The 26,030-nt window shown below is 46.1% G+C and overlaps 1 protein-coding gene across 2 annotated transcripts in view; it reads right to left on the bottom strand.

Annotated features, from left to right (window-relative positions):
• The window catches only part of DAGLB (diacylglycerol lipase beta), a 35,264-nt gene extending 19,090 nt beyond the window's left edge, over positions 1-16,174 (bottom strand). The window contains exons 1-6 of one of the 2 annotated variants that reach the window (XM_080940457.1): positions 15,903-16,174; positions 13,567-13,718; positions 7,991-8,162; positions 6,426-6,678; positions 3,566-3,691; positions 592-719 (exon numbers count right to left, since the gene is read on the bottom strand). In XM_080940457.1, coding sequence (XP_080796583.1) covers positions 592-719; positions 3,566-3,691; positions 6,426-6,678; positions 7,991-8,162; positions 13,567-13,718; positions 15,903-15,997 — 926 coding nt within the window. In that variant the 5' untranslated portion in view covers positions 15,998-16,174. The remainder of the gene's footprint in view (positions 1-591; positions 720-3,565; positions 3,692-6,425; positions 6,679-7,990; positions 8,163-13,566; positions 13,719-15,902) is intronic. The other variant, XM_080940458.1, reaches the window with a different exon arrangement.
• Positions 16,175-26,030: the final 9,856 nt, after the last annotated feature.

The following is a 26,030-nucleotide window of genomic DNA, read 5'->3' as shown; positions in this document are numbered from 1 at the left end:
ACACACGTACACACACACACACGTACACACACACACACACGTATACACACAAATGAGTAAAATGTAATTTCACTTTCTTTAATTGTCAGACTGACCCTGAGGAAGTCTTACAGGCTGCAGCGCCCCAGAGGGATGAACACATCTGGCACCTAGCTCTTGGTTTCTGATTAATATCTCCACCTTGCAATGTGAAGGGCAGAAGCCTCTCCACAGGGCAAACACGGGATGCAGCTATACCACCTTCCATCAAAGCCAAGAAGACTCAGTGGGTAAGGCTCTTTCTTGCTGAGTGATTCCATACATTCAATCCCTAGAGCCAATTCCTGAACATTCTTCTGACATTCACACACATGCCGTGGCATACATATACCCACACACATCATAAGCATACATTAATAATAAATAAAAAAATTAAATTCCCATTAGAACTGCAGGAAGAGGCCCCACGTGGTGGCACATGCCTGTAATTTTAGCCTTTGTGAGGTGGAAGCAGGAAGATCAGGAATTTAAGGTTATTCTTGGCTACCTGAGGCCCCATCTCAAAACTACCAAAACTCAGTAACGGGGGAGGATCAGGTTATGCTGACCTACCAGTCGCCACCAATGCTGCACAGCCCTGTGAACGGGTTTCTGTAGATGTAGAGGGGCCATCCATAGGCAGCTGCTGCAAACGGCATGTAGTGATGGCAGTTTTCCACTTCTGCATCTAAGTCGGCTTCCTGGGAGAGGGAAGGAAAGAAGCCTTTTGTGTGTGACAGCAATGGAAAAGCCAAACACAAAGAGCCGTGTGCGCCCTCTGGTGTGGGCAAACGGTCCACAGCAGGAGCCTCAGGTGTCTGTCCTGGACATCCCCCTTGTTGGAAAAACAATGTTTGCTTGATACCCCAGCCAGCTGGTCCTCCAGCCTCTACTGTCTCTCCTGCTCCCATCTTGCTGTAGGAACCTTGGGATTACAGAAGTACTCAGTACATGTCCTGCTTTATGTGAATTCTGAGAATTTCAACTCAGGCCCCCACAGTAACGAATCAAGCACTTTAGTTACTGAGATCTTAAAACTGGGCTCCCACATCCCTTCTCTTCCTGCCTTTTCCTCCTCGACTCTCAAAAGACTCTGCCTAATTTGATGCCTTTGTGTCTCACTCTGAGTAACGTGTTCCAGCGATGTTGCTGGGTTTGGGTTAATCAGCAGAGGCTGAGAAATGGTTTTGAGGCTGTTTGTACCTCAAAGAAATGTCACCTCCTTGGATGGTTTGCATTTGGTGCTATGTGAGCATGCAGAGCTCTGCAAACTCTGGTCCTAAGATACTCCGAGCAAACCTGGAGTTCTTACTTTTGATTGTGCCTACGCATGGTCAAAAGGGACTGAGATTTCTCTTTCTTTTTTTAAATGGGATATATTTTATTTACATTTCAAATGTTATCCCCTTTCCCGGTTCCCAAGACCGAGATTTCTATGGATCTCTCTAGGCAGCAAGGGCAAGATAACTTTGGTAGTTGGAGCCTTTCCTAATAATTTTATTGTTGACTGAATAAAATAACTGGGGTGAACCAGCAGGGTCAGTCTTTCCCAAGAAGCCCAAACCCCTCTGCTCCTTCAGAAAATGAAGACTTAACATCTTAGCTTCTCTTTACTGTGGCTCCGGGTAAGTTTCCTTTTCTCCCCATGTGTTTGTATGGTGCACCTGTGTGTGTGTGTATTTGCAAGGGTGTGGGCACTGGTGTGTGTGCAGAGGCCCAGAGCTCACAGTGAGAATGCTCCTCAATCACTCTTCATCTTATTCTCTGCGGCAGGGTCTCTGTCTCAAACCCAAGCTCACTGACTCGGACATGTCTACATGGTTTCTGGGGAGCCACACTCCAGCCCTCACACTCTTGTGGTAAGTGCTGAGCCATCTTTCTAGCCTCCTGTAGGGAAAATACGGTTTTGTTTTTATTTTTGTTTTAAAGACAGGATCTCTCTGTGTACCTCTGGCTATCCTGCCCGACAACTTGCTGTGTAGGTTAGGCTGGCCTCTTACTCTAAGATCTACCCAACCCTACCTCCTGAGTGCTGGGGCCAAAGGCATGTGCCACCACACCTGGCAATTTTTCTTTGTTGAGACAAGATCTCAGTATGCATCTCTGGCTGGCCTTGAGCTCTCAGGTGCACCAGCTTCTAAAAAGCTGGTTTTTAAACAGCCAACAATGGATTCCACCAGAGACGGGAGAGAGGGAGGCAGCGATCTCTGGTGAGCTTTTTGTCTCTTGAAGGAGCTCCCTTCCTTCCTGCCTGCCTGCCTGCTTGCTGCCTGCCTGCTGTCTGCCTGCTGCCTGCCTGCCTGCCTGCCTGCCTGCCTGCCTGCCTTCATGGCTTTCCACCCAACAACGTGGGTGCTGTCAACACCTAGAGGAGGTCTGTCATTGGGGGAGAGCTTTGAGGTTTCAAAAGACTCACTGGTCCCTGTAGTTCTCTCTGCCTCATGGCTGTGTCTTAAGATATCTTAGTTTTGTTCCTTCTACCGAGGAGCCTACTCCAACGCCATGCCTGTCTGCCTGCTGCTCACAGTCATGGGCTCTGGCCCTCTAGAACTGTAAGCCTTAAATGCTTTCTTTCATATGGCCTTGGTCCTAGTATCAGCAACAGAAGGGCACCCAAGACACACAGGAACAGGGGTACCGGTGATCCTGGCTTCCATGGCAACACAGAGGATACATATAGTCTATGGCTTCTCTTTATGTTATTTTTTCTGTTACTTTTTTCTTTCTTGTTAAGGGTCTGGGGGCACGGCTCAGTGGTAGTACAGTTGTCTAGTACATACAAGACTCAGATTCCATGCCCAGTGATTCAAGAAGAGATGAAGAGAGGCAGGGAGAGAGGGAAGGAGGGAGGGAGGAGACACACAGGGAGGGAGGGAAGATGGGAGGGAAGGAGAGGAGGCACACATGGAAAGGAAGGAAGGAGAGGGAGGAGGGAGGATGGGAGGGAGAGAGGGAAAAAGGAAAGGAAACTTCGTCCCTTCTACTGTATAGCTTGGGGTGTCCTGGAACTCACAATCCTCCTGCCTCTGCCCAGACTGCTGAAACAGAAAGTGTGCACTGCCAAACCTGGCATGAATTTCTCTCTGGAAAACAAAATGACCTATAGCAAAAACTTGTTCATCAGACAAACCTTGAACTGGCTCTGCTTCCTAGACTCAGACTCAAAATATACTCTGCGGCGACTCAGGTCCATACTATAAGGAATTCTTCTAGAACACAGAACCTAACATTGAATTTCCTACAATGCAACTTAGACAATGAGACACAGTGGGGCTTCCTGAGCCTGGAGTCTAAGCAAGAGGGCCAGGTCTCAGTCCAAGGCTACTAAAATTGTTCTTGGCTTCTCCTCTCCTTCCCACTTCCCCACTTTTCCTCTCCTCTTTTCTTACACAGGGTCTATTTCTAGCCTGGGATTCACTATAGAGCCCAGGCTAACCTCCTTACACTCTTCCTGCTTCCTCCGCTGAGTGCCCCTGCCCAGCTTTGGCCGCATGCCTCTGAAGATCTACACAGAAGCATGGACGTCAGAGGTGGGTTTTGTCATTACCTGAGGCTGCTGCTTCGGTGTGTGGGTCACGACCTCCTGAGGCTCCCGGCTGTGGCTGAGATTGTCCTGTTGCTGGTGGAGAAGGGTGAAGCCTGCTGCAATATCACTGGCCACCAGGTCTGTGTCCTGGGTGGAAAAGCACAACAGCCTGCCATCAGACCCTTCAGACGCACAGGAAGCTCTCAGCATCCAGCAGAAAAAGTTAGTTATTACTTTTTGTTTGTTTGAGACAGTCTTGTGCAGCTTAGGTTGGCCTTCAGCCTGGTATGTAGTTAAACATGACCTGATATTCCAGCTCTTCCTGCCTCCACCTCTCAAGTTTAATTATGTGTGTGTGTGTGTGTGTGTGTGTGTACGCACTGGCATGGTCATACATGCCACATGAGTGTGGGAGCCCTCAGAGGCTAGAAGGTGGTGTTGGAACCTTTGGAGCTGAAGTCATGGGTGTTGGTAAGCTAACCATTGTGGGTCCTGGAACAGAATGCAGGTCCTCTGCAAGAGCAGGAAGTGCTTTTAAACCCTGGGTCATCTCTCCAGCCCCGTAAAGATGTATTTTTACAGAGCATTTTCTTTGCAGGATTCCTTATAGATGTTAGCTTAGCATTTTTTTTTCATATCTAGTCCTCAGACAAATATACTAGATTAATCATTTTATAAAAATTTCACTTTAAGTGACTTAACTATCTCAGTTGAAAGAAACTGTGTATCTGTATACAAGTGCACACATGCCAGAGTACACACGTGTGCTGTGTACACATACTGGAGTGCACACGTGAAAGTCACAGGACAACTTTTGTGGACTGGTTCTCTCCTCCCAACTTGTTTTGAGGCAAGGGCTCTCTTTACCCATGAACTGTGTTCTTGGGACCAGCCTGTGAGCAGCCATCTTACCAAAGGTGTGCTGGAATTAAAGCTGCACACCACCCCCATGGCTTAAGCTGGTGGGAAGTGTGTTGATGCCCACTCCGTAGCACGTTCATGAGGTTGAACTGTGTACTGAGTACACTGTGCCATGGAAGAAACTAGAAACCAGTGAACACTCGTGAAAATCCTCATGTGGGCAAACATAGAAGTCAGAAATGCTCTACCAGCTGGGCCTGGTGGCACATACCCAGAACTGCAGGACCCAGAGACACGTGGGTGCCAAGTTCAGTGCCAGCCTGAGCTATACTGTAAGTCCTTGTATCAAAAAGGGAAGAAGGAAGGGAAAAAAGGAAGGAAGGCAAGCAGGCAGTGGCCACAGATGAATGGCTCAGTTAAAGGTCCTTGCTGTGAAGCCCGACGACCTGAGTTTGATCCCTGGAACACACTTGGTAGAAGGAGAGAACCAACTCTTGCAAGTTGTCCTTTGGCTTCCATATGCCATGCATGCAGCCAGATACACAAAATAAATATAATTAAAAACAGAAGAAACCACATGAGATTCCTCAGCGCAGCACAGGAAAACCCACGGATGGTTCACTGATCGTGACCCTTGGGCTCCATCTCCAGCACTGCACAGACCTTGGTGAAGCTCATACCTTCCTTCTGACCTACTTGGGTACCTGCACACATGACACATATAATCACACAGATGCAAGTAATAAAAATAAAAAAAGTTTAAGGCTAGCAGCAGTGGTGCACACCTTTAGTCCCAGCACTCAGGACACACAGGGAAGCGGGTCTCTGAGTTCGAGGCCAGTCTGGTCAAGAGTGAGCTCCAAGACAGACAAGGCTACAGAGAGAGATCCTGTCCTGAAAACCCATAAACAGACAGACAGACAGACAATAAAAGTAAACACACAAGTAGGACAAAAAAAGGTTTGTGGGCACAATTCTTGGGTCCCCACAGCAAGGCACAGCCTGTCACATCACGATGCTAGCTCTCCACAGTCCAAAGTCAGACACTACAGAGAGGCAAGAGAGAGAGACGGGAAAGTGCATAGGGTGTCAAAAGAAGTCTTCCCTTTTACTTGGTTTCAGAACCAAAAATAACAGTAGTTACCACACACAACCAAACACACGCACATAGAGGGGAAGAGAATGAGCTCGTCCAAGTGTCAGGACAGCTCACTGGAGAGCGGTCACTCCCTTGCACTTCATGACTAAGTCATGGTAAGTAGTGAGAAAGAGTTCTTTAAATTATTTTTTTACATTGTGTGTGTGTGTGTGTGTGTGTGTGTGTGTGTGTGTGTGTGTGTGTGTGTGTGTGTGGTGGTGGTCAAAGGACAACTTGCAGGAGTCGGATCTCTCCTTCCACTTAATGTGGGTCCTGGGGTTGGAACTCAGGTTTGAACTCAAGCACCTTCACCTGCGGAGCCATCTTGCTTGCCTGAGAAATTCTTCCCCGATGCCCCTGGCAGGACATTGTTTCTACGTGTCTATCTACTGACTGAGCTGGAGAGGAGATGGAGAAAGAAAACTGGCAGATTCTTTACTAATCTTTTTAGGTCCTTAAAAAAAAACAGTGCACGGGCTGGGCTGTAATGGGCCAGTGTCGATGGAAGGACACACCTAGCCGTCAAGAAAGGGGCTGAGGGCTGGGCTGGGGCTCAGCCAGTGCATACAATACATGCCTAAATGCATGAAGCCTTGGATAAACCTGGCACGGCGGGTTCAGTTTCAGGCCGACCTGGGCTCCAGGAGACATAGTTTCAACAAAGCCAAAGGAACAAAGAGCAGGAAAGGCTTGGCCATCCTTATAGTCAGCCGCTGCCTCCAAGCCCACCCAGGCAGTGTCCTCCCAAACCTCACGCCCTAGGGGTACAGGTCCTCAACGCCATGTTACGGTGGCTCACATGGCTTTGTGCAGAATGCTCATTGTCCCACAGAAGCATTTACAGAAACAGGAAAAAGACCACAGCAGGTCCCTTCCGCTTACAGAGAAGTAGGTGGAGAACAGGTCGGCCATGCTGGAGAAGGCCACTCTGGTGTTATCATCCTGCCCAACGCAGCAGCAGCAGCACTGCACCCGAGTCTCCCACACGCTCTTCGCAGCCGTCTTCAGGCCGGTCAGTAACTGGTTGTTACTGTCCAGGTGTTCGGGGATGCACGGGTGATACGGAGCCATTTTCCCGCCCAGTGGGTCAAAGACAAAGATGATGGTGACCATGGTGGCAGCAATGACAATCCAACTGTAAGGAGTAAAGCATGGGACAGGCTTTGTGGCTGTGAAGGACGGTGGCACCGACAGCCCTGCTTCTGTACTGAAGGAGAGGTAGAGCTCAGAAAACCCAACTGAGGCAAGCCGTTCTCTTCTAGAACATTCCCTAGGAGGGTCAGTAAGATGGCCCAGGAAGAAAAGGTGCTTTCAGCCAAGTCTGAGGACCTGAGTTTGATCTCTAGGGCCTTCACAATGGAAGGAGAAAATCAACTTCTGCGAGTTATCCTCTGACTTCCAACAAGGGCTATGTCATGCACAGGCATACACACATATGACTAACTACATAATGAATATAAGAAAGAAAATAGGCTTCTCAGGGATCACAGCTAACCCAAGTCCCAGGAAGACTACAGAGTTCTGGGAGGTGGACAAAGGACTGGTGAAAGTCACCAGAACTAGTTCTCCAGGACCCCGACTATGACCCAGCTGCTACTCAGCGCTCTAGGATCTCTATAGTAAAACAAAGACTCTCCATAACACTGAATACTCTGACAGGTGCGCCAACTCCACCGGCCCACATCTAATTACTTCTATTGGTGTATGGCGTACATATGTGTTCGTGTGGGCACATGTGCATGTGTATAGAGACCAGAGTTCAACATCAGAGGGAATCCCTTGATCGCCCTCTACCTTACAGGGTTCTTACTGAGCGTAGAATCCAATGATTTGGCTGAGTCTATGTCCAGCACCCAAAGTGTGGGGATCTGAACCCAGGCCCTAGGGCTCTTGTGGCAGGCTTCAACAACTGTACCCATCCTCAGCCTTGCTTTTTTCTCTACCACACATGGCCCTGCATGTTCTCCACTATAATCCTCTGCCGTCTCTCCCTTTGCTGTTTGTTTCTCTCCCCCCACCCCTCTTTGAATCTGGGGCTTCTGTTTTCTAGGATAGACTGGGAGGCAGTAAGTCCCAGTGGTCCTCCTGTCTCCACTGCTCTTGGAGCTGGAGTTAAAGGCTGAAGGCCCAGTTTCTTTACATGGGTGCTAGGAACGGAACTCCAGTCCTCACAGTTTGGCCAGTGCTCTGCCGAGCCATCTCTCCTGCCCCTCCTCCTCCTCCATGAGAGAGGGAACTTGCAGAAAAGTGGGGCCTGGGAAGGAAGTGATCACTTGCAGTCGGAAGCTGGAAGATGAACTGTTTTTCATGGACCAAACACCATCGCTCAGTCTTCGTGAATTACTCAGAGAGGCCCTGTTCTGTGTCACAAAGTTCACAGGACATCAGGGTGCCGCACTGCCCAGAAATGCACCAGAGGAGAAGCTAGGAGAAGGAGGAAGACCCACCTGACAATGACGGTGGCCATGATGCCAATCACAACTGTCCTGTCACATTGGATACCTTTTGCCACCCAGAAGGCCCCCAGAGAAGCCCAGACCATCTCTGGCAGGAAGAGCGCCAGGCGGACATAGAGCAGCTTAGACATAGACTTCCGTGGTCCAGGGTTACAAATAGTTCCTGAAACACAGAAAAAAACAAAACAAAACAAAAAAACAAAACAGAATCTCACTAGTGCCCTAACACGAAGAGCTGCCTGTCCAGCCACTGGGGGGAGGGGTTGGAGAGACGGTCAGCTGATTAAAGAGCCTGTCTTAAAAGTGTGAGAGGATTGGGGTCTGATCTATAGCACCCACATGAAAGCTGACAGAAAGGTGATGTCTAACCAGGGGGCTGGCCATCCAGCCCGGCTGAACTAGTGAGCTGTGGGTCCACTGACACCCACCATCCAAAAATAAGGTTGAGTGACTTGACATTGACCTCTGCCCTTCACACACTGCTTATATACATGTGCACCTTCAAGCACACACATGAGCACTCACACACACACACGCACACATGCACACACGCACACACGCACACACACCAGCCACAGGGGCTTGAAAGACTGCTCACAGCCCCACACAAATAACTCCAGCTACAGGGGGATCTGCCCCTCTGGCCTCCATAGGCACCTGCGGTCACGCCCTTATACCATGGTCAGCCACGTGTGTCACACACATTTATCACAGTCAGCCATAAACATGTACACAGAATTTTAAAAGAAATTTTAGAAACACAGCTACTGAAGGTCTCTGCGTTTTGCTGCACACCTACCACTGAACTCCCACTTAGACTCCATGGCCAAAATAGAAAGCAAGTGACAAAGCCGGGTGGCAATGTGGGAGGCAGAGGCAGGCAGAACTTCCAGGACAGCCAGGGCTACACAGAGGAAATTCTGTCTTGGAAAAACCAGAGGGAGGTGAAGCGGGGTGGGAAGTGAGAGGGAAGAAGAGACAGACAGACAGACAGACAGACAGAGTGAAGGGTGGGAAGCAGGGCAGAAGCTTCCCCTTCATGGTTTAGACTCACTCTGGCACTAACTAGGGAGGAGCACATGATCACTGCCCAAACTGGAACAGTTCTAAGAAGCAAGAGCGGCTCTGGGCGTGATTAGACCTCAGCAACGGTGTAGCGAGAGGACTGTCTGGGCAGAAAGGGAAGGAGTCACCCAGGTTCTCTCAGCCAGGAAGGTACGCGTCCCATCCACTGGACGCGTTACTAAACAGTACTACTCAGTACTTTAACACCCACTGTTGCTTAATCCTCCCACACTGTGGGCAAGTGATTATCTCCTTTTACAAACAGACAGCTTGATACTTGTGAGTGTGTGTGTTGCCTATGTTAGGGATGTGTGGTGTGTGTGTCGGAGTGTGTGTGTGATGTGTGAATACGTAGTGTGTGTGGAGTGTACTGTGGCATGTGTGTGGTACCTGTGTTAAGAATGTGTGGTGTGTTTTTGTAATGTGTGCGTAGTATGTGTGTGTGTGTGTGTGTGTGTTTGTGAGATATGTGAATACGCAGTGTATGTGGTGTGTGTGGAGTGTACTGTGGCATGTGTGGTATGTATGTAGTGTAGTGTGTGTGGTATGTGAGTATGTGGAGTGTGATGTGTATGGTATGTGGTTGTGTATGTGGTGTGTGGCTGGTATGTGGTGAGTGGGTGGTATGTGGTGAGTCTGTGTGTATGTGGGGTGTGTGTGTGGTGAGTCTGTGTATATGTGGTGTGTGTGTGGTGAGTCTCTGTGTATGTGGTGTGTTTGTGGTGAGTCTGTGTGTATGTGGTGTATGTGTGTGGTGAGTGTGTATATGTGGTGAGTCTGTGTATATGTGGGGTGTGTATGTGGTGAGTCTGTGTGTATGTGGGGTGTGTGGTGAGTCTGTGTATATGTGGTGTGTGTGTAGTGAGTCTGTGTGTATGTGGTGTGTGTGTGGTGAGTCTGTGTGTATGTGGTGTGTGTGTGGTGAGTCTGTGTGTATGTGGTGTGTATGTGGTGAGTGTGTGTATGTGGTGTGTGTGTGGTGAGTCTGTGTGTATGTGGTGTGTGTGTGGTGAGTCTGTGTGTATGTGGTGTGTGTGTGGTGAGTCTGTGTGTATGTGATGTGTGTGTGGTGAGTCTGTGTGTATGTGGTGTGTGTGTGGTGAGTCTGTGTGTATGTGGTGTGTGTGTGGTGAGTCTGTGTGTATGTGGTGTGTGTGTGTGTGTGTGGTGAGTCTGTGTGTATGTACCACTATTAAGCCTACTGCTTGGCATTTATATGGTAATTGATTTTTACATTTTTATTTACATTTTGTGTGTGCGTGTGTGAGCACATGTGTGCAATGACACAAAAGAGGAGATCAGGGACACCCGCAGGAGTGTTCTTCCTTCCACTGTGTGGGATCAAACTCAGGTCAAACTCTTGGCAAGCAGAGCCTGTACCTGCTAAGCCATGTGGCTGGCCAGCACAGAACTCTCGCCCTCTGAGGAAGCCTGCTCTTAGGTACCAGTGGCAGAGACACTAGAAAACAGGAACCAGGCCTCTGCTGCACTGGTGACATGCCAAATGTGGACACAGTCTAACACGCTCAGCAGCTTCGGTGACTGGGGCTCTCTTCACACAAAAAGCTCTGGCACAACATTTAGTAGATACAGACAAGAAACAAAGAGATGGAGTAAGTCAAACTAAGTTCCCAGAAATTAAATGAGGTACTGAAAGAAACTGCATCTACCTAAAAAACACTGCTTTCGATTTCTTGACAAGTTTATTGGTGCATTCTGGTCATCCCTGCCCCTCCCTCTCCCCCTGGGCCCCCTTTTCCCGAGAAGTCCCTCCTACTCTCATATCTTTGGCTTTTAGCTTTTTTATGATTCACAGAGTTTGATTAGGGTGACTGCCTGAGCACAGTAGGGACCTATTCCCCAGAACACGGGCAACTTACCAGCGGCTACATCACTGAAGAAAAATGACTTCCCTCCCTCACCAACCCTGACCTGCCCGTAGCCAGAGCCAGAGCAGAGGGCCTTGAGATTCCCTCCCCGAGCCACAAGTGAGTGCTGATGGCCTCATCTGGTTCAGGTCTTAGAAAAACACATTTTTTTTAAAGACACGGTTTCACTCTGTGGACCAGGCTGTCCTTGAACGCCCAGAGATCTGCCTCTTCTGCCTCCAGTGTGCTAGCACTAAAGCTGTGCCCCACCATGCCTGCCTAGAGAAACACTATTTCCATATTTGCTTTCTTTCTCAGTCCTAATTTGATGTCCCTGACCTTCAGAGACACAGCTGCACTGGACTGTCCTCAAGAAGGACTTCCTAAAGTGACGTCCCCAGGTCCCTCAGCAGGTGGGACATGCAGAGGAGCAACAAGGAGAAGGTCTGTGCTACAGATTTATGAACGACAGACATTTTAGCCAGTTCTCTGACATAAAAGTTGAGCTATGAGCTCTTAAGACACAAACAAAAGAAACAAAGGACCCTCCCAGACATGGGAGATGGCCGGCCCCAGATGGAAAGGGTCAAAGCACCTTGAACTGCCAATTACTCCCATACATTAGCAACAGCAGGGCTTCATGGAGACTTCTTAAGTCAAATACAGAGATGAATGCCGTGATCCTAGCCCTATCTCGGGACGATGAAACAGGAAAATCACAGAGTCTGGGCCAGCCTGGGCTACACGGTAATACCCTGAAAAAGCAAAGAAAAGACCACAACAAAAGTGACACTGTTCTTAACTCCCACGCATATTTCTATGACTGTGAGAAAGAGTCACTGCTCTTCTTTCCACGAGCCACACTACAAGGGAGATCACAAGCACTTCTGAGTGTGTATACAAATTATAGGTAAAACCCGATTAATACGCTCATGTTATCACACTGTGTGTAACCTGTGTAGCCCTGGAATTTGCTATTTAGACCAGGGTGGCCTCAAACTCAAGAGAGTCACCTGCTTCTACCTCCCTGAGCACTAGGTTTAAAGCTGTAACACACAATACCCCTTTAAGAAGTTTTGGATTTAACCATTTATTTGTGTGTGGTGGACACATCTGTGGAAGTCAAAGGACAACTTCTGGGAAGAGATCTTTCCTACTACATGGGTGTCAGGGCCTCCTAAGTGCTAGGACAAAATGTGTGTGCCACCACCACCCAGCTAAACAGGTTTCTCTGTGTAGTCCTAGAACCTGCTCTGTAGACCAAACTGACCTTGAACTCAAGAGATCCACCTGCCTCTTCCTCTCTGATGCTGGGATCAAAGGCGTGTGTCACCTGCCTGGCTAACATTCTTAAATTTTCATTTCTATTCTTGTTTGTGCCTTCTCTGTGTGTGCATTGTGGCCAGTGAGGGCTGTAGAGAGCACTAGGGCCCCGGTGGTTCCGAGCCTGGATGTGGGTGATAGAAACGCTTCTGTAAGAGCAGTAAGCACTGAGCTATCTCTCCAGCCACGCCCCCCTCAAAAACACAGACAGGTAGACACACACACACACACACACACACACACACACTAAGAGAAAGGTAGGGATGGACAGACGGACAGACACACACACACAGGTCAGGGGAAGTCAGTCTATGTGCACATGTCATAATGCACACATGTAGGTCAGAAGACAACCTCCGGGAGTTGTTTTCTCCTATGAAGCGGAACTCCGGTCATCAGGCTTGGTAACAAGCCTTCATCTGCAGAGCCATCTGACTGCCCACAATGCTGTTTTACAGACAGGATCAGTGGTCTAAAGACTCAGGTAAGCTTTGAACTTGAGGCTCTTCCATCTCAGTCCCCTAAGAAGCTTTGATAACAGGCTTGCACTTTCACTCTTAATTTAATACGGTTTCATAAAGTACCGTTTGGGGGTTCCAATGAGAGCGGCTCAAGTCATAAGTGACAGGAAACCCAATTCAAGTGGGACGAACTGGAAGGACCTGTATGCCAGCATCGCTGGATGAGCAGTGGGGGAAGACATCAGAGCTTCTCCAGGAGTGTGTCTGCTCATCCTGGCCATGAGTGGAGACAGCCCCATCCAGAAGAAAACACAAGATCATGTCTTGGTTTGTTGTTGGGGCCTTAGGAGGAGGGGTAAACATTGCCTTAGGAAAGGAATTTTGACAACACCCTACCTCAAAAATTAAGGAGGGTGATCCAGGAAGGCAGCTAATGACATCAGCCTCTGGCTTTCACACATACTTGTGTAGACACCCACACAAACGTGTACGTACACCACACACAGATAAGAAAATGTTCACAAGTCAGCTGACATGATAGGTTTTCAACTACAGAAATAGTCAGAAGCTGTGTGGGGCTGGAGGCGACCCGGAGGTGAAGAGCGCCTGCTGCTCTGTGGAAGACTTAAGTTTGGCTCCTAGCACCTGTGTGGTGTGGTTCATGACCACCATAACTCCAGTGCCGTCTTCTGACGGCAGGAGGCACTCAGGGGCACGTGTTCGTGCGCCCACACAGCTCACACATTTTAGAATTAAAAACAAGAACTGGATACGCTCTGAATGGGTGAACTGTACTGTATGCAAATGGTAAGATACAAGGCAGGTTTCCATGGAAATCATGGCTCTTTACCTCTCATGCTGACACACACGATGGCCAACACGGTGCCTATTATAACAGCCAGGAGAACAAGGAGGACTATCAGGTACGTGCTGAGCAGGACTCCCCCGGGACAGTCCAGCTTCCTTCTGTGCTGGAGGTACAAGGTCAGGCTGCCGACCCACCTGTGCGCAGAGAAGAAGGTGGCTTCATAAAACACGATGCGAAGAAATAAAGGGAGTTAATAGTCCCTAAATCAAGGTTAAGGTTCAACAAGGGACGTAATCTGCATCAATTAAAAAGTCTATGGAGAGGCAGCCTGTTGACACACGTGTGCCTTTATGTTCATATTCTATATCTCCTATGAGCCATGTACTGGGCATGGCAGTGCTGTGTATAATCCCAACACCAGAGAGGCACAGGCAGGAGGACCATAAATTAGAGGCCAGCCTGAGCCTGGGTTACATATGAGTTCCAGGCCACCCTAAGCTGCACAAGGAGCCCCCACTTCAAAAGCAGACAGGCTGGAGATACTGCTCAGTGAGTAGTGTTTACGAGGTATGCAGGAGCCCTTAGGTTCGATCCCCAGTGCTACATAAATTGTGTACCTGCAGTCCAGTACTGGGGAAGTAGAGGCAGGAGGATGAGAACTTCAAGATCATCCCACACCTCATAGTGGGCTTTGAGGCAAGCAAGTGAGGTAGAACACCCTGGCAAAAATCAAAACCCAGGCAGGCTACGGGTCTTTAGGAAAATATCCACCATGACTTAGATTGGTAAACAAACTATGTTTGCTAAATTAGAAACAGGATTTGTGTGTGTGTTTGTGTGTGTGTGTGTGTGTGTGTGTGTAGTTTAATATTCAACAAATACATTGTAGCCAACTGTAATTCAAAACCAAGCAAGCAGGAAGCAAATTATGAAAATAACGTATCAGGGTAGATACAGATAAACACAAAAGAAGTCCCATGGACTCCTGACTGTATTGTAATTCGGTGGTGAGCAATGATAGGTTGAATGGGTCTCCAGAAGATAAAGAAACCTCTCTTTCACCCTAGAGGTGCCTCAGCAGCAAACGGCCCCCTCAGCAAGAATGTAGTTTTTTTTTAAGGCAGACATATATCTATCTATCTATCATCTATCTATCTATCTATCTATCTATCTATCTATCTATCTATCTATCTATCTATCTATGGAAAAGCATGTCATACCATGCCTGTAGAGGGAGGTCAGAGGGCAACTTAAAGTAACTGGGTCTCCTTCTACCATGTGGGTCCTGGAGATCACAATTTAGGTCTCCGGGCAAGCACCTTTACCCAACTGAGCTACCCTGCTGCGGAAGATTGTCCTATTAAAGGTTAAAATTCCAAAGCTCTAAGTGGTGTCATCTGAGGTGATGGGGGTTAAACTCGGTTGTAAAGCCTAGTATGTATGTATGAAGCCCTGGACTCAAACACCAGAAGGAAAAAACAAAGGTAAGATCGGTCTAGATAACTTTTCGGTACCCCACTTTTTTTTTTTTTTTTTTTTTTTTTTTTGAGGTAGGGTCTTGTGCAGCTTGGCTGCCCTACAACTCACTATGTATCCGGATGACTGTGAACCGCGGATCCTCTTGGGCCACCCCCTAGTCTTGGGATTACAAGTTAGCACTACCACTAACAGTTCTGTGTGAAGCTGGGGATCCGGGCCACACAAGGGCCTCCTGCATGCTAGGTGAGCACTCTACCAAAAAGAATTGCTACACACTCAGCTCCTGAATAACTTTTTCTGACAGCCTTCCGAACACCAGGGCTCCGTTGTCAGGAGATAAAGGCAAAAAAAAACGATCTGAGAAAAACCCAGCCTGACTGGAAAGGGCTCTGCTGCTCCTATTCCTTTGCCTCTTGAGAATGCTTTTTCCTAAGAACGTTACTCCTCATTACCAGGTATGCCAGGAGTTGACTTCACCCACCAGTGCCGTTTCCCACTGAGCGTAGCTGCATTTTGCAAAACCGGCCTATTATACTGGCTTCTATGAATTGCTCCGAAATTGCTATTTCCCAGATTTCTGTTTTGCAGAGACAGGAGTGACCCAAAGTTCCGGAGCCGGGCTCCAGGAAAGAGACCTGGGGGCTATGGCTTTTGGATGCTCACATTTCCCTCTCACGCTTCCCGGAGCCAGAGCTCGGCGCCGCACCCTAGGACTCAGCTCGTGCCCTGCAGCGCAGAAGGTCCAGGACTCCGGTAAAATGCACACAGCGACTGCATCTATAGCCTAGGTGCAGACAGATTGTGCTCGGGGGGCGCGGCTGCCCATTAAAGCACCAAGGAGGTGCGACTTTTGTCGCCTTAACCAGCGCGCCCCCCGCCCGCACGGCGGCCTCACTTACCACAGCACACGCAGGAACAGTTCAAAAGACCCGGGGAACACCAGGTCGTCACTGGCTAGGGACCAGCGCCGGCCGAACAGCACCATCCCCGGCATGGCGCACCTCCCACCGCGCCGCCTAAGCCGCGCGCGCCCTTCTGCCTCCGCGCGTGTCCGGAGGGGGGTCCCCAGCGGCGCCCAGGCGCTCGCCTACGTAAAAGACCCGCGCATGCGCCCTCCGGCCCGAGTCCCGAAAGCGCACACAACAGACTCGGACTCTGCCTTCTTTGCCTCCTTCCCAGATCCCCTGACCCGGAAGTCAGCTGCTGGCTATTGAGTGCCGGTCAGTGGTGTGTGAAGTCCATTCCGGTGTGGTCATTTCTGTTTAACAGACTGAGGATTTGAAAGATCTGGAGAGAATGCTCTCCCTAGAGAGCCGCGCCTACGAATGGCAAAGCTAGGACGTAGGCCTGGGTCTCTGAATCTTCCGAGCTTGGGATGGCTTTACTGTCATTTGTGGTCTCTTAGGACTTACTGAGTTCAAGTCTAAGCCGCCCAACTTTTGATGAGATAGGATTGACTCCTTTTTGTTGGGATTTTGTAAACCCCACCCCTCAGTTACCTAGCAACAACCAGGTATACCCCACCCCTCAGTTACCTAGCAACAGCCAGGTATACCCCACCCCTCAGTTACCTAGCAACAGCCAGGTATACCCCACCCCTCAGTTACCTGGCAGTAGCCAGGTATGATGCTCTCTCTCTCTCTCCCTCTCTCCCTCCCTCCCTCCCTCCCTCCCTCTCTCTCTCTCTCTCTCTCTCTCTCTCTCTCTCTCTCTGCCTCTACTACCCTCTTAACTGCCGCCATGACCAGAATAAACTCTATTCTGTACTATACCATCATGTGGCTGGTCCCTCAGGGGGAAGGAATTCCCAACTTGGGTCCCCCAGAGGTATCTCCCTTGCCCCCAGGCCTGGCCACACCTCCATGGGCCTAAGCCCCCCTCTTTCATCCTTTTTCTAACATTGGTGCGGAAACCCGGGATGTCGCTTTTAGCACTTTCATTCCTCTCCTCTGTCCCACACACTTTAGCCATCTTCATCCCTTCCCCTGGCTGGTCTCACTGCTGCTAGTTCCCATTCTTCCCCACAGGGGACCCTTCAGACCTGGTCCAAACTATGTCTAAGATTTGCAAGTCTGCGCTTGGGCATAAAGGGCACATTAATCCTTCCCTGAGACCTTTCTAGCAGAGTTTTACACCAAAAGCCTCTAATTCATGTCGGTGTCCCCACATCTACCTGCTGTTCTCTACCCTCACATTTTAGCTTCCCAGTTTTGTTTTTATGTTGGTGGTGTGCATGCATGTGTGCATGTTTTTGCTTGTATGGTAGGGTGCATGTATGTAGGTGCCTGTGTACATGTATGTGCTCATGCATGTGGAGGTCAAAGGTTGATATCAAGAACCTTACTGAGGCAGGTTCTCTCAAGCAAACTCAGAACTCGGTGAGGCAACTGGTCTTGCAAGCCAGCTTACTGCTGGGATCTTCTGATTTCCCTTCCCCGGCTGTAATAACAGGTGTAGTGCCACACCCATCCTGCACTTTCCTGAGTTTCTGGGGATCTGAACTTTAGTCCTCACACTAGAACAGCAAGTGCTTTAGCTCCTGAGCCAACTTCTTAGTTAGCCCTTTCCCTAACTAGTTTCTTTATGGTACTTAATCTCTCCCTGGCTCGAATCTGACTGCTGCCAGACGGGCTGGTTGGTAAACAGAAATGGTGTTAGGGAAGGGGGATTGGTTTTAAGATCTGGACTTCTAATTATTGGAGAAGATGGAGGATTTGGGAAAATGTCCATCCCGAGGCTGGGGATGTACTCAGTTGGCAGAGTACTTTGCTCCCACGAAGCCCCTGGTTTCCAATCCCAGCAACTGTGTAAACCACATGTAGTAGAACACTCGTGGGAGGTGGGGACAAGTTTAGAAATTTGGGGTCATTGAGGTTTGGTCTGTTATTATGGACTACTTAAAAACTATTGGTTAAATAAAATTGGCTACAACCAATTACTTGGAGAGCTGGATTTGGAGTGACCTGGTTGTGGGGGGGGGTGAGAAGAGGAAGAACAGGAAAGAGAGGAGGAAGCTGCCATGGGGGTGGGGGTGGGGGAACCATGAGCACATAGCCAGGAGAAACAACAAGTATCTGAGGTACACTGCTGGGAAGGTATCCAGGCCAGCAGTTAAAAGAGTAGATTAGGGGTTACCTCCCAGTAATTGTCAGAGCCAAATAAAATAAGCACAGTCTGAGTCTCATTTATTGTAAGCTAGTTGGGGCTAAGGTTACATTGCTTGTACTGTATTTTGGTCAACCTTACATTGGGCATAGAACCAAACTATCTGAGACTTCCTCTCAGCACGAAGCCCAACTTCGTGCTGGGACACAGCCCTAAGCGCAGCGGCTGGATTTTCAGCAGCATTTCTCACGGCCACAGTGATACGATCTGGGTATGGCAAGGCTTGGGAAAGCAAGCCCTACTCTCTCAGCCACCCACCCTCAGCGGCTGAAGCCAACACTTGGTAAAACAATGCCTTGCTGTACCGAAGCCTGAGCTAACCACAGCAGGGCCTCAGTGCTGGACTCACACCATTTTCCTCCCAATAGAAAAAAGGCCCTAACAGGTCACCCATAGGAAACAGAGAACACCCCCAGCTCGGGAGCCCAAAAGCCACAGGGTTTTTTCTACAATAAGCCCCTCCCTACGAATAAAAATTCAGAAACCACTACAGAGTCCCGAATCGAACACCAAAGGGAGACAAAGGCACAGAAAAATTTGGATCAGGTAAATAGGGTTGGAAGTTGAAAAAAAAAAACACACATAAAGACGATAAACACAGTAAAGACCTTTGGACTTTAAGTAAGACTACTTTGAACAGTTTAAAGGGTTGGATCTAGAGGAAATTGACACCTTGTCGTTTGTAATTATTGCATTGTTAAGCTTCACTCTTGTCCTAATAAGCATTTTGGTTTGCTGTGTCTTTTCAATAAACAGGGCTGTAGAAAAAAATTTACGAGCCTTGAGGAAGAAAGATTAAATTTTTTATAAAACAGAATGAAAACAATGTCAAGGCATTAGAGGGGAGAATACTGAAAATTAGAAGTCAGAAGATGGAGACTGTTGTCTGAGAAACAGGAAAAGGATAAAATATGGAGGCAGACATTGGGAAACAATTTAGAAACATTTATGAGCAAAAGTGAGGAGCATAGTTACATAATAAGGACAGGAAGAGAAAACAGTAAAACATAGAGAAATGTATAAGTAAAATTGAGGGGGAGATTAAGATAATAAAGATACAAGGAAAGGAAAATAATAAAATTAGAAGTCTTAGAAGAAAATTTCCAGACGATTATGAGTGAGATGGAAGTATAGACTAAGATAGGGACAGAAGGCAGTCCACACAGCATCCCCTCGTAACAAGAGGGGAACGGCATTTCTGTTCACAAAAAATCTAAGGTTATTTTCCCAGCCTTGAGAAGGGAATTGGAAGGAGATGGAGAAAAACCCACAGGGTTGTCAAGAATTCCAGTGACGACATGTAGAGCTGCAGGATGTGAAGAGATCTAGGGAAGCAATAATGAGCTATGGAATCCTACAATGCTCAGTGACTGGAGGTTTGATGACAGCCATCCTAGAGCCTTTAGAGCCTGGCACTCAATTACAATGGCTCACGTGGTGGAACAGTGAAATAGGACTAGAGACATTGTCAAGGATCAGTTATTGGGCGAAGGCATATAACCCTAATTGGGAGTACAGATTGCTCTTAAGGATGCTGTCCTGGAACAATGTCTCATAACAGCCTTAAATTCTTGGGACAGGGTTGAACAACAGGGAGGAACTGAATCTGTTACAAAGATAACCTGGGGTTCGAATGAACTTTTCACAGACTTTTTACAAAGCCTAACCACAGCTCTAACTAAAGCAATATCAGATTCAAATGCTAGAGAAATCTTAATTGAATCTTTAGCCTTTGAAAATGCTAATGATGAATATAAAAATGCTATTATACTATTAATAGCAAGATCTGCACCTCTTTTTGAGTAGATTAGAACTACTGTGGACACAGAGCAAATGCTCACAATCCAATTGTGGTTGGGCAAACAATTACAGGAGATAAAGAAAAACAAAATACCCATTGCTGTGGCTGTCAAAGATCCAGGCATTCCCTAAGTGATGGTAACCAAACAATTCCTAAGGATGAACCATTCTACAGTAGTAATAATTCTGGGAGAAAGTTTCCTGCGAAATGTTGACGTAGAGGAAACAGGTTTACGGCTCATGAATGTAGGCCATCCAATTTCTCAGTTTCAGGAAACTAACTAATGGACTTCACTCAAGACCTGACAAACAACATGAACCATTAGCATCTTGTTCTTTAAGGAAAAATATTTCTGAAAAACAAAAGGCAAAGTCAGATAGGACAAACAGAGCTGCTCAAAACTCAGTTAAACCACTTAGCGAAAATTGAGCAGTTCCGAAAGATAAAAGATTTTTAAAATACCAAAACAAAACAAATCAAACCCAACCCCCCACAAACACTTTGGCACATTACTATACATGATAAGAGACCAAAGTTAAAATTGCAGTTAGATGAAATTGAAATTGAAGGATTAGTGGGGAGGATGTAACTTTCATAACACAAGATTCCAGGAATCCAGTTTGGCTGATCCAAAGGATATCTACTCAGCTCCTAGGGATTGGAACATTGTCTCAGGTGCAGTGAAATCTTTTTTTAAAAATATGGAATGCTTCAGGGACAGTTGCGGACTGTTTAGGCTATCCATTGAGCAATGGTCTATTGCAAAGGAAAACTTATAGGCACTAGAACAGCTAGTCCAAGAGCAGTTGGGGACTAAACACAGAGAGGAGTCCACCAGCCCTTGGAACTCTCCTGTATTTGTCATTAAAAAGAAATCTAGCAAGTGGAGGATGGTAACAACTCTGAGAGCAATTGATAAAATTATTCAGGCAATGGGTTCCTTACAGCCTGGAAACAGATTGCCTTCCTTGTTGCCTAAGAATGGCCTATCATTGTGACTGATCTAAAGGGTTGCCTTTTCACAATTCCTTTATAAGAACAAAATACAGTTCACCTCCACAGTGCCCACATCTAACCACTCAGTGACAACCTAAAGGTACCGGTGGAAAGTCCTGCCACAAGGAATGTTAAGTGGTCCTACCTTATGCCAATATTTTGTACAACAGCCTTTGAAAATAATTCGTAAACAATTTCCTCAATCTATAATTTATCATTATATGGATGATATTTTGCTGGCTAAGTCAAGTAGAAATGATACCTTAAAACAAATGTTTGATGAGGCTAAAAAAACATTGGTTTTGCTTTGTTAAAGATTACAAATTGCTCCTGAAAAAATAAAAAGAGGAAATTCTGTTAATTACCTAGGATATAAGATAAATCTGCAGGAAACTTGAACCAGTTAAATACTATTAATGATTTTCAAAAGTCATTGGGAGATATTTGCTGGCTTCGGCCTACAATTGGTTTGACCATTGAAGAGCTGAGTAATTTATTTCAAACCTTGCAAGATGATAAAGAAATTAAAAGCCCAAAAAGAGTATCAACTGAAGCTGAAAAGGAATTGGCTCTAATAGAAAAAAAATTACAAAATGTCCATATAGATTGTATCGACCTAAAGATGCTCTATATTTTAGGTTTTTTTTTTTTTTGCTTTCTACCTATTCTACACCAGAATTCTTATGTGGAGGGAAGAGTATATCTCAGAGTCTATTTTTAAAAATTATTTTATGTATTTACCTCGAAAATGTTGCCCCTTCCTCTCCTCCCAGAGTTCTTTGCCCCCCTTCTCTTTGCCTCTGAGAGGTTGTGCTTTCCCCCACTTGAACCCCCTATAGTCTCTATAGAAATAGGCACATTCTCTCCCACTGAGTCCAGACAAGGCAGTCCTCTGCTATACATGTGCATGCTGTCCAGGTTAGTTGACACTGTTGATCTTCCTGTGGGGTTGCCCTCCTCTTCAGCTCTTTCCCTTACCTCTTCCATAAGGGTCTCCAACCTCAGTACAATTATTGGCTGTGAGTATCTGCATCTGTCTCAGTCAGCTGCTGGTAGAGCCTCTCAGAAGCCAGCCATGCTAGGTTCCTGTCTGCAAGTATAATATAGCAGTAACAATGTTGGGGTTTGCTGCCCACCCATGGAATGGATCCCAAGTTGGCCAGTCACTAGTCAGACATTCCTTCAGTCTCTGCTCCATTTTTGTCCCTGAATTTTTTTAGGAACAATTCTGAGTCAAAAACTTTGAATTATAGATATGTTGTCATTTTAAGGGATGATTATAAATAATTATGGTTTTGGATAGGGAGGAAACAAAGCAGGGAGCTTAGACTCAGGGATTTCTATCTTCCTTTCTTTCCTAGGTAAGGGTAAGGGTGTTGAAAAGAAAAGGGGAGATAAAAAAAATACTATAAGAAAATCCTTCAGACAAACAGAGGTAGATTATTAAATCTACTCTTTGGTTTTTCAAGCTTTACTGTAACCAGCTTTATTAAAGAAACTTTTCATAAATGATCATGGTATTTAGGCAGGACATGGGCAGACACTCAACAATATACAAGAACTTCCAAATTCCCTTCTTGTATAGACTACCCAAGTCAGAAAGCCACTGTAAAACCCAATGAAATCTTCAATTCAAAAAGGGGAATTATCTTAGAGTGAGGGTTGACATTTCACATTAAGGATGTTGTTTAAAAACTTTTCACAAGCCAACCCTGACTCTCAGTAAATGAACATGGCAGAATTATCAATCTAAAGATCCACAATCTTTTATAAAAGGAACCATTGCTCTTCTGAGAACACTGAAGTCACTGCGAAGTCCACATTGTCCAATAGACTAGAAAACCAATTTTGGGGGTCAGGTTTCAACAGGTCTCTGATTTTAAGGGAATTATGTCTATGTTGATGGTACACAGGGGAAAGAGGCTATAAAAATGAATTTAGAGTTTTCCCAGACCACAAGGCATTTTGTGCCTTGGTAGCCACCTATGCAGGGCCAGGTACCTTTCAAAATTATCAAGAAAAGAGCTTTTCTGTCCTCAGTCCAGCTAGGGTGATATTTTGTTAGTGACACATGATCCTTTCCCACATATACACAATGAAGTGTTCTGTGTGCTAACAATATAGTTTTTTTTTAAAGTAAACAAAATTCTGCATTTTATAAAACTTGATAAAAATAGTGTTTTAAACTGTACAGTCACCAGAAGTGCACAGTTATAAAAAAATGCAAACACGTCATGTGGCATCTCCAGGACCTTCAGGTTTCTGTGCCTGGTCTGTGTTGGCATCTCCATTTTCTGCAGGATTATTTTCATCCTTACCAGCATCGGCTTTCCCTTTGGGTACCTTTTCTCCCTTCTTTGCTGAGGCCTTTTTAGGCTTGGGCTCAGGCTTTGGAGGAGCAGGTTTAGCACACAATCTTGCAGATCTTCTCTGTGGTCTGCCTTTCACCCTGGCTTTGTCTCCTTTAGCATCCCCTTCAGCGTTTCTTGCTGCAGGTGACCTCCGGCACTGAACACAAGTATACAGCGGTGGGCGGGTTTGGTCCATCCGGGATCCGTCTGGAGGTCGTCCTTGCTGCTTCTTCACACTGCTCTTAAAACAAAAGCATTTTATAGCCATACATTGGTATAGAATTTATATACTGATAGAAAAATAAGGTTATACATTTTGTTATATTGGTATAGAACTTTGTATACTGATACAGATTTAAGGTTTTTATTGGTATAAATCTTTGTATATTGAGGCAAAATTTTAAAGCAATTTTGTCACAACATAATATATGTTTCAGCTCTTGGTCATTGTGCCTGTGCAATTCATTTAAAAGTACAAGGTTTAATTCCAGGCTTTTGATAGCTCCTATTACAAACTGTTTAGGATAATTAGTAATGCAGGTTAACATTCAATCAAACTAATGATCTTGTCAGATACTAGTCTATATTATCACAGAGATATTCATCCTGGGCTGTACAGATAATAGGTTGCTGGAGACAGGCAACCTCTGCTTGTTCAGATGTGCTATTGAAAGACCCCAGAATTGGGGAAGCCCCTCACTCTAGTACCAGGAGAACTCGAACCCAAGAACTCACAGAGAACCTATCTTGCTGCAATCAGGGGGGTGGGGGAGACCAGAGCTCTGGGGACAACACATATCTCATGAAAGAGATAGAGAAGTCAACCCAAAACTCAATTAGGGGGACATATTTATAGGGAAAATTACATAAGCAGTTAGCAACAAGCACATACAATTTCATTGGTTTATTCAAATTGGCATTCTCTGTCTGCTTTTGGATATGATTTAACTCCAGATCACCCTGTTTTGGGGCACACTGACCTTCATACTTGTTTTTCTCAGGACTGCAGAGTCAGACCTTATCGAGACCAGTTGGTCTGTGGTTTTTGTTCTCAGTCTTGAGACATACTTGTCTTCAAGACAGGATTAGTGGGGCTAGCTTGAAATTTTAACTCTTTCACTATAAATAGATAGGTGGTCTTCAAAACCTCAGAAATACCACAGAGTATGACATTTAAAGGTGTTTTTTTAATTATTATTAATTTAAGGCTTTTTTGACATTGAGAAATGTCAGCTCATGGCAGCCCCATTGGACTTGGAAGAAGATGGTGAGCATTGAAAGGCCTTCATATGGAGTTGCTTCAATTGTAGCCAGCCAGTCACTGGGCAAACAAAATGTTTTAACTTTATCTGTGGAAAGAATGCCATCCAGAAAGGACAAATGGGGGGGGGGCCTGGAGAGATGGCTCATTAGTTAGGAGCACTGATTGTTCTTCCAGAGGTCCTGAGTTCAGAATCTTAGCAACCACATGGTGGCTCACAACCATCTATAATGAGATCCAATGCCTTCTTCTGGTGTGTCTGAAGAAAGTTACAGTGTACTTACATATAATAAATAAATCTTAAAAAAAAAAGAAAAAGAAAAGAAAGGACAAACGGATGCAGGGAAGTCCACTGCCAAGCTCTACAAAAACAGGGTAAGTAAGTCTTTCATAATTCCTGCTTTATAAAAGGTCTGTCAGATACTCTGGGATAGAAGTCTGAACATAGATGCTCTGGTGTTGTAGAGAATATTGGGGGCTGTCCAGGTAGTATATTTGGAAGCTGTGTTCTTGGGCTTTCTGCACACTCAGGTAATATTTATCCCTTCTCAGGCCTCTGATGGGGTTGAAGATTAAACAGTCATAGTCTTACAATAAACTTAAATTGTTTAGGATGTGAAAGAATGTTCTAGACTCAAGAAGGTAATTTTAGGAGCATAATACAAATTAAGGTAGAAGTTGGTTTAGATACAGAACTCTCAACTCACCAGGACAGGATAGATAATAGAATACTTTCTCCTACGCTGCCAAATGAGAACAAACTGGATTTTTTTAAAATGTAACTTTTAATTAATAATTTCATAATTGTTACTAGGGTAAATTGTTTATTATTATAAGAGAAAGAGCCCTTTTATTTAGGCAAAAAGAGGGGAATTGTTGAGGTTTGGTCTGTTGCTATGTGTCCTGATGCTAAATTCTATAGGCTTTTGAGACTTCTCTTGTTTACAAGCTTTTGTTGTGCAAACCTTTTTCCTTGATTTAAAACTACTGGTTAAATATAATTGGCTACAGCCAATTACTGGAGGAATTAACGATAGGTGGGTTTGGAGTGACCTGGTTAGGGGAGAGAGAAGAGGAAGAGGAAGATCAGGAGAGGGAGGAAGAAGCTGCCAATAGTGGAGAGGAACCGTGAGCACATAGCCAGGAGATACAGCAAGTATCTGGGGTGCACTGCTGGGGAGGTATCCAGGCCAGCAGTTAGAGGAGTAGATTAGAGGCCATCCCCAGTAATTATCAAAGCCAAATAAAACAACCATAGTCTTGAGCCTCATTCATTTGTAAGCTAGTTGGGGCCAAGCTCACATTGGTGTTACTATACAGGGTCACTTTCCAGCTACATAGTAAATTTGAGGTTAGCCTGGAGTCCTCGAGACCCTGTTTCAGAAATCCGAAAACAACGGTCCTTTTTGGAGAAACAAATCTAGGAGTACTTTGTGTAGGCAATGGTGGGTGT

Source organism: Micromys minutus (genome assembly GCF_963924665.1).
Source record: "Micromys minutus genome assembly, chromosome: 29".
Classification (NCBI taxonomy): Eukaryota; Metazoa; Chordata; class Mammalia; order Rodentia; family Muridae; genus Micromys; species Micromys minutus.
The sequence above is the reverse complement of the archived record's forward strand: the minus strand, read 5'-3'. Positions and strand labels throughout refer to the sequence as shown.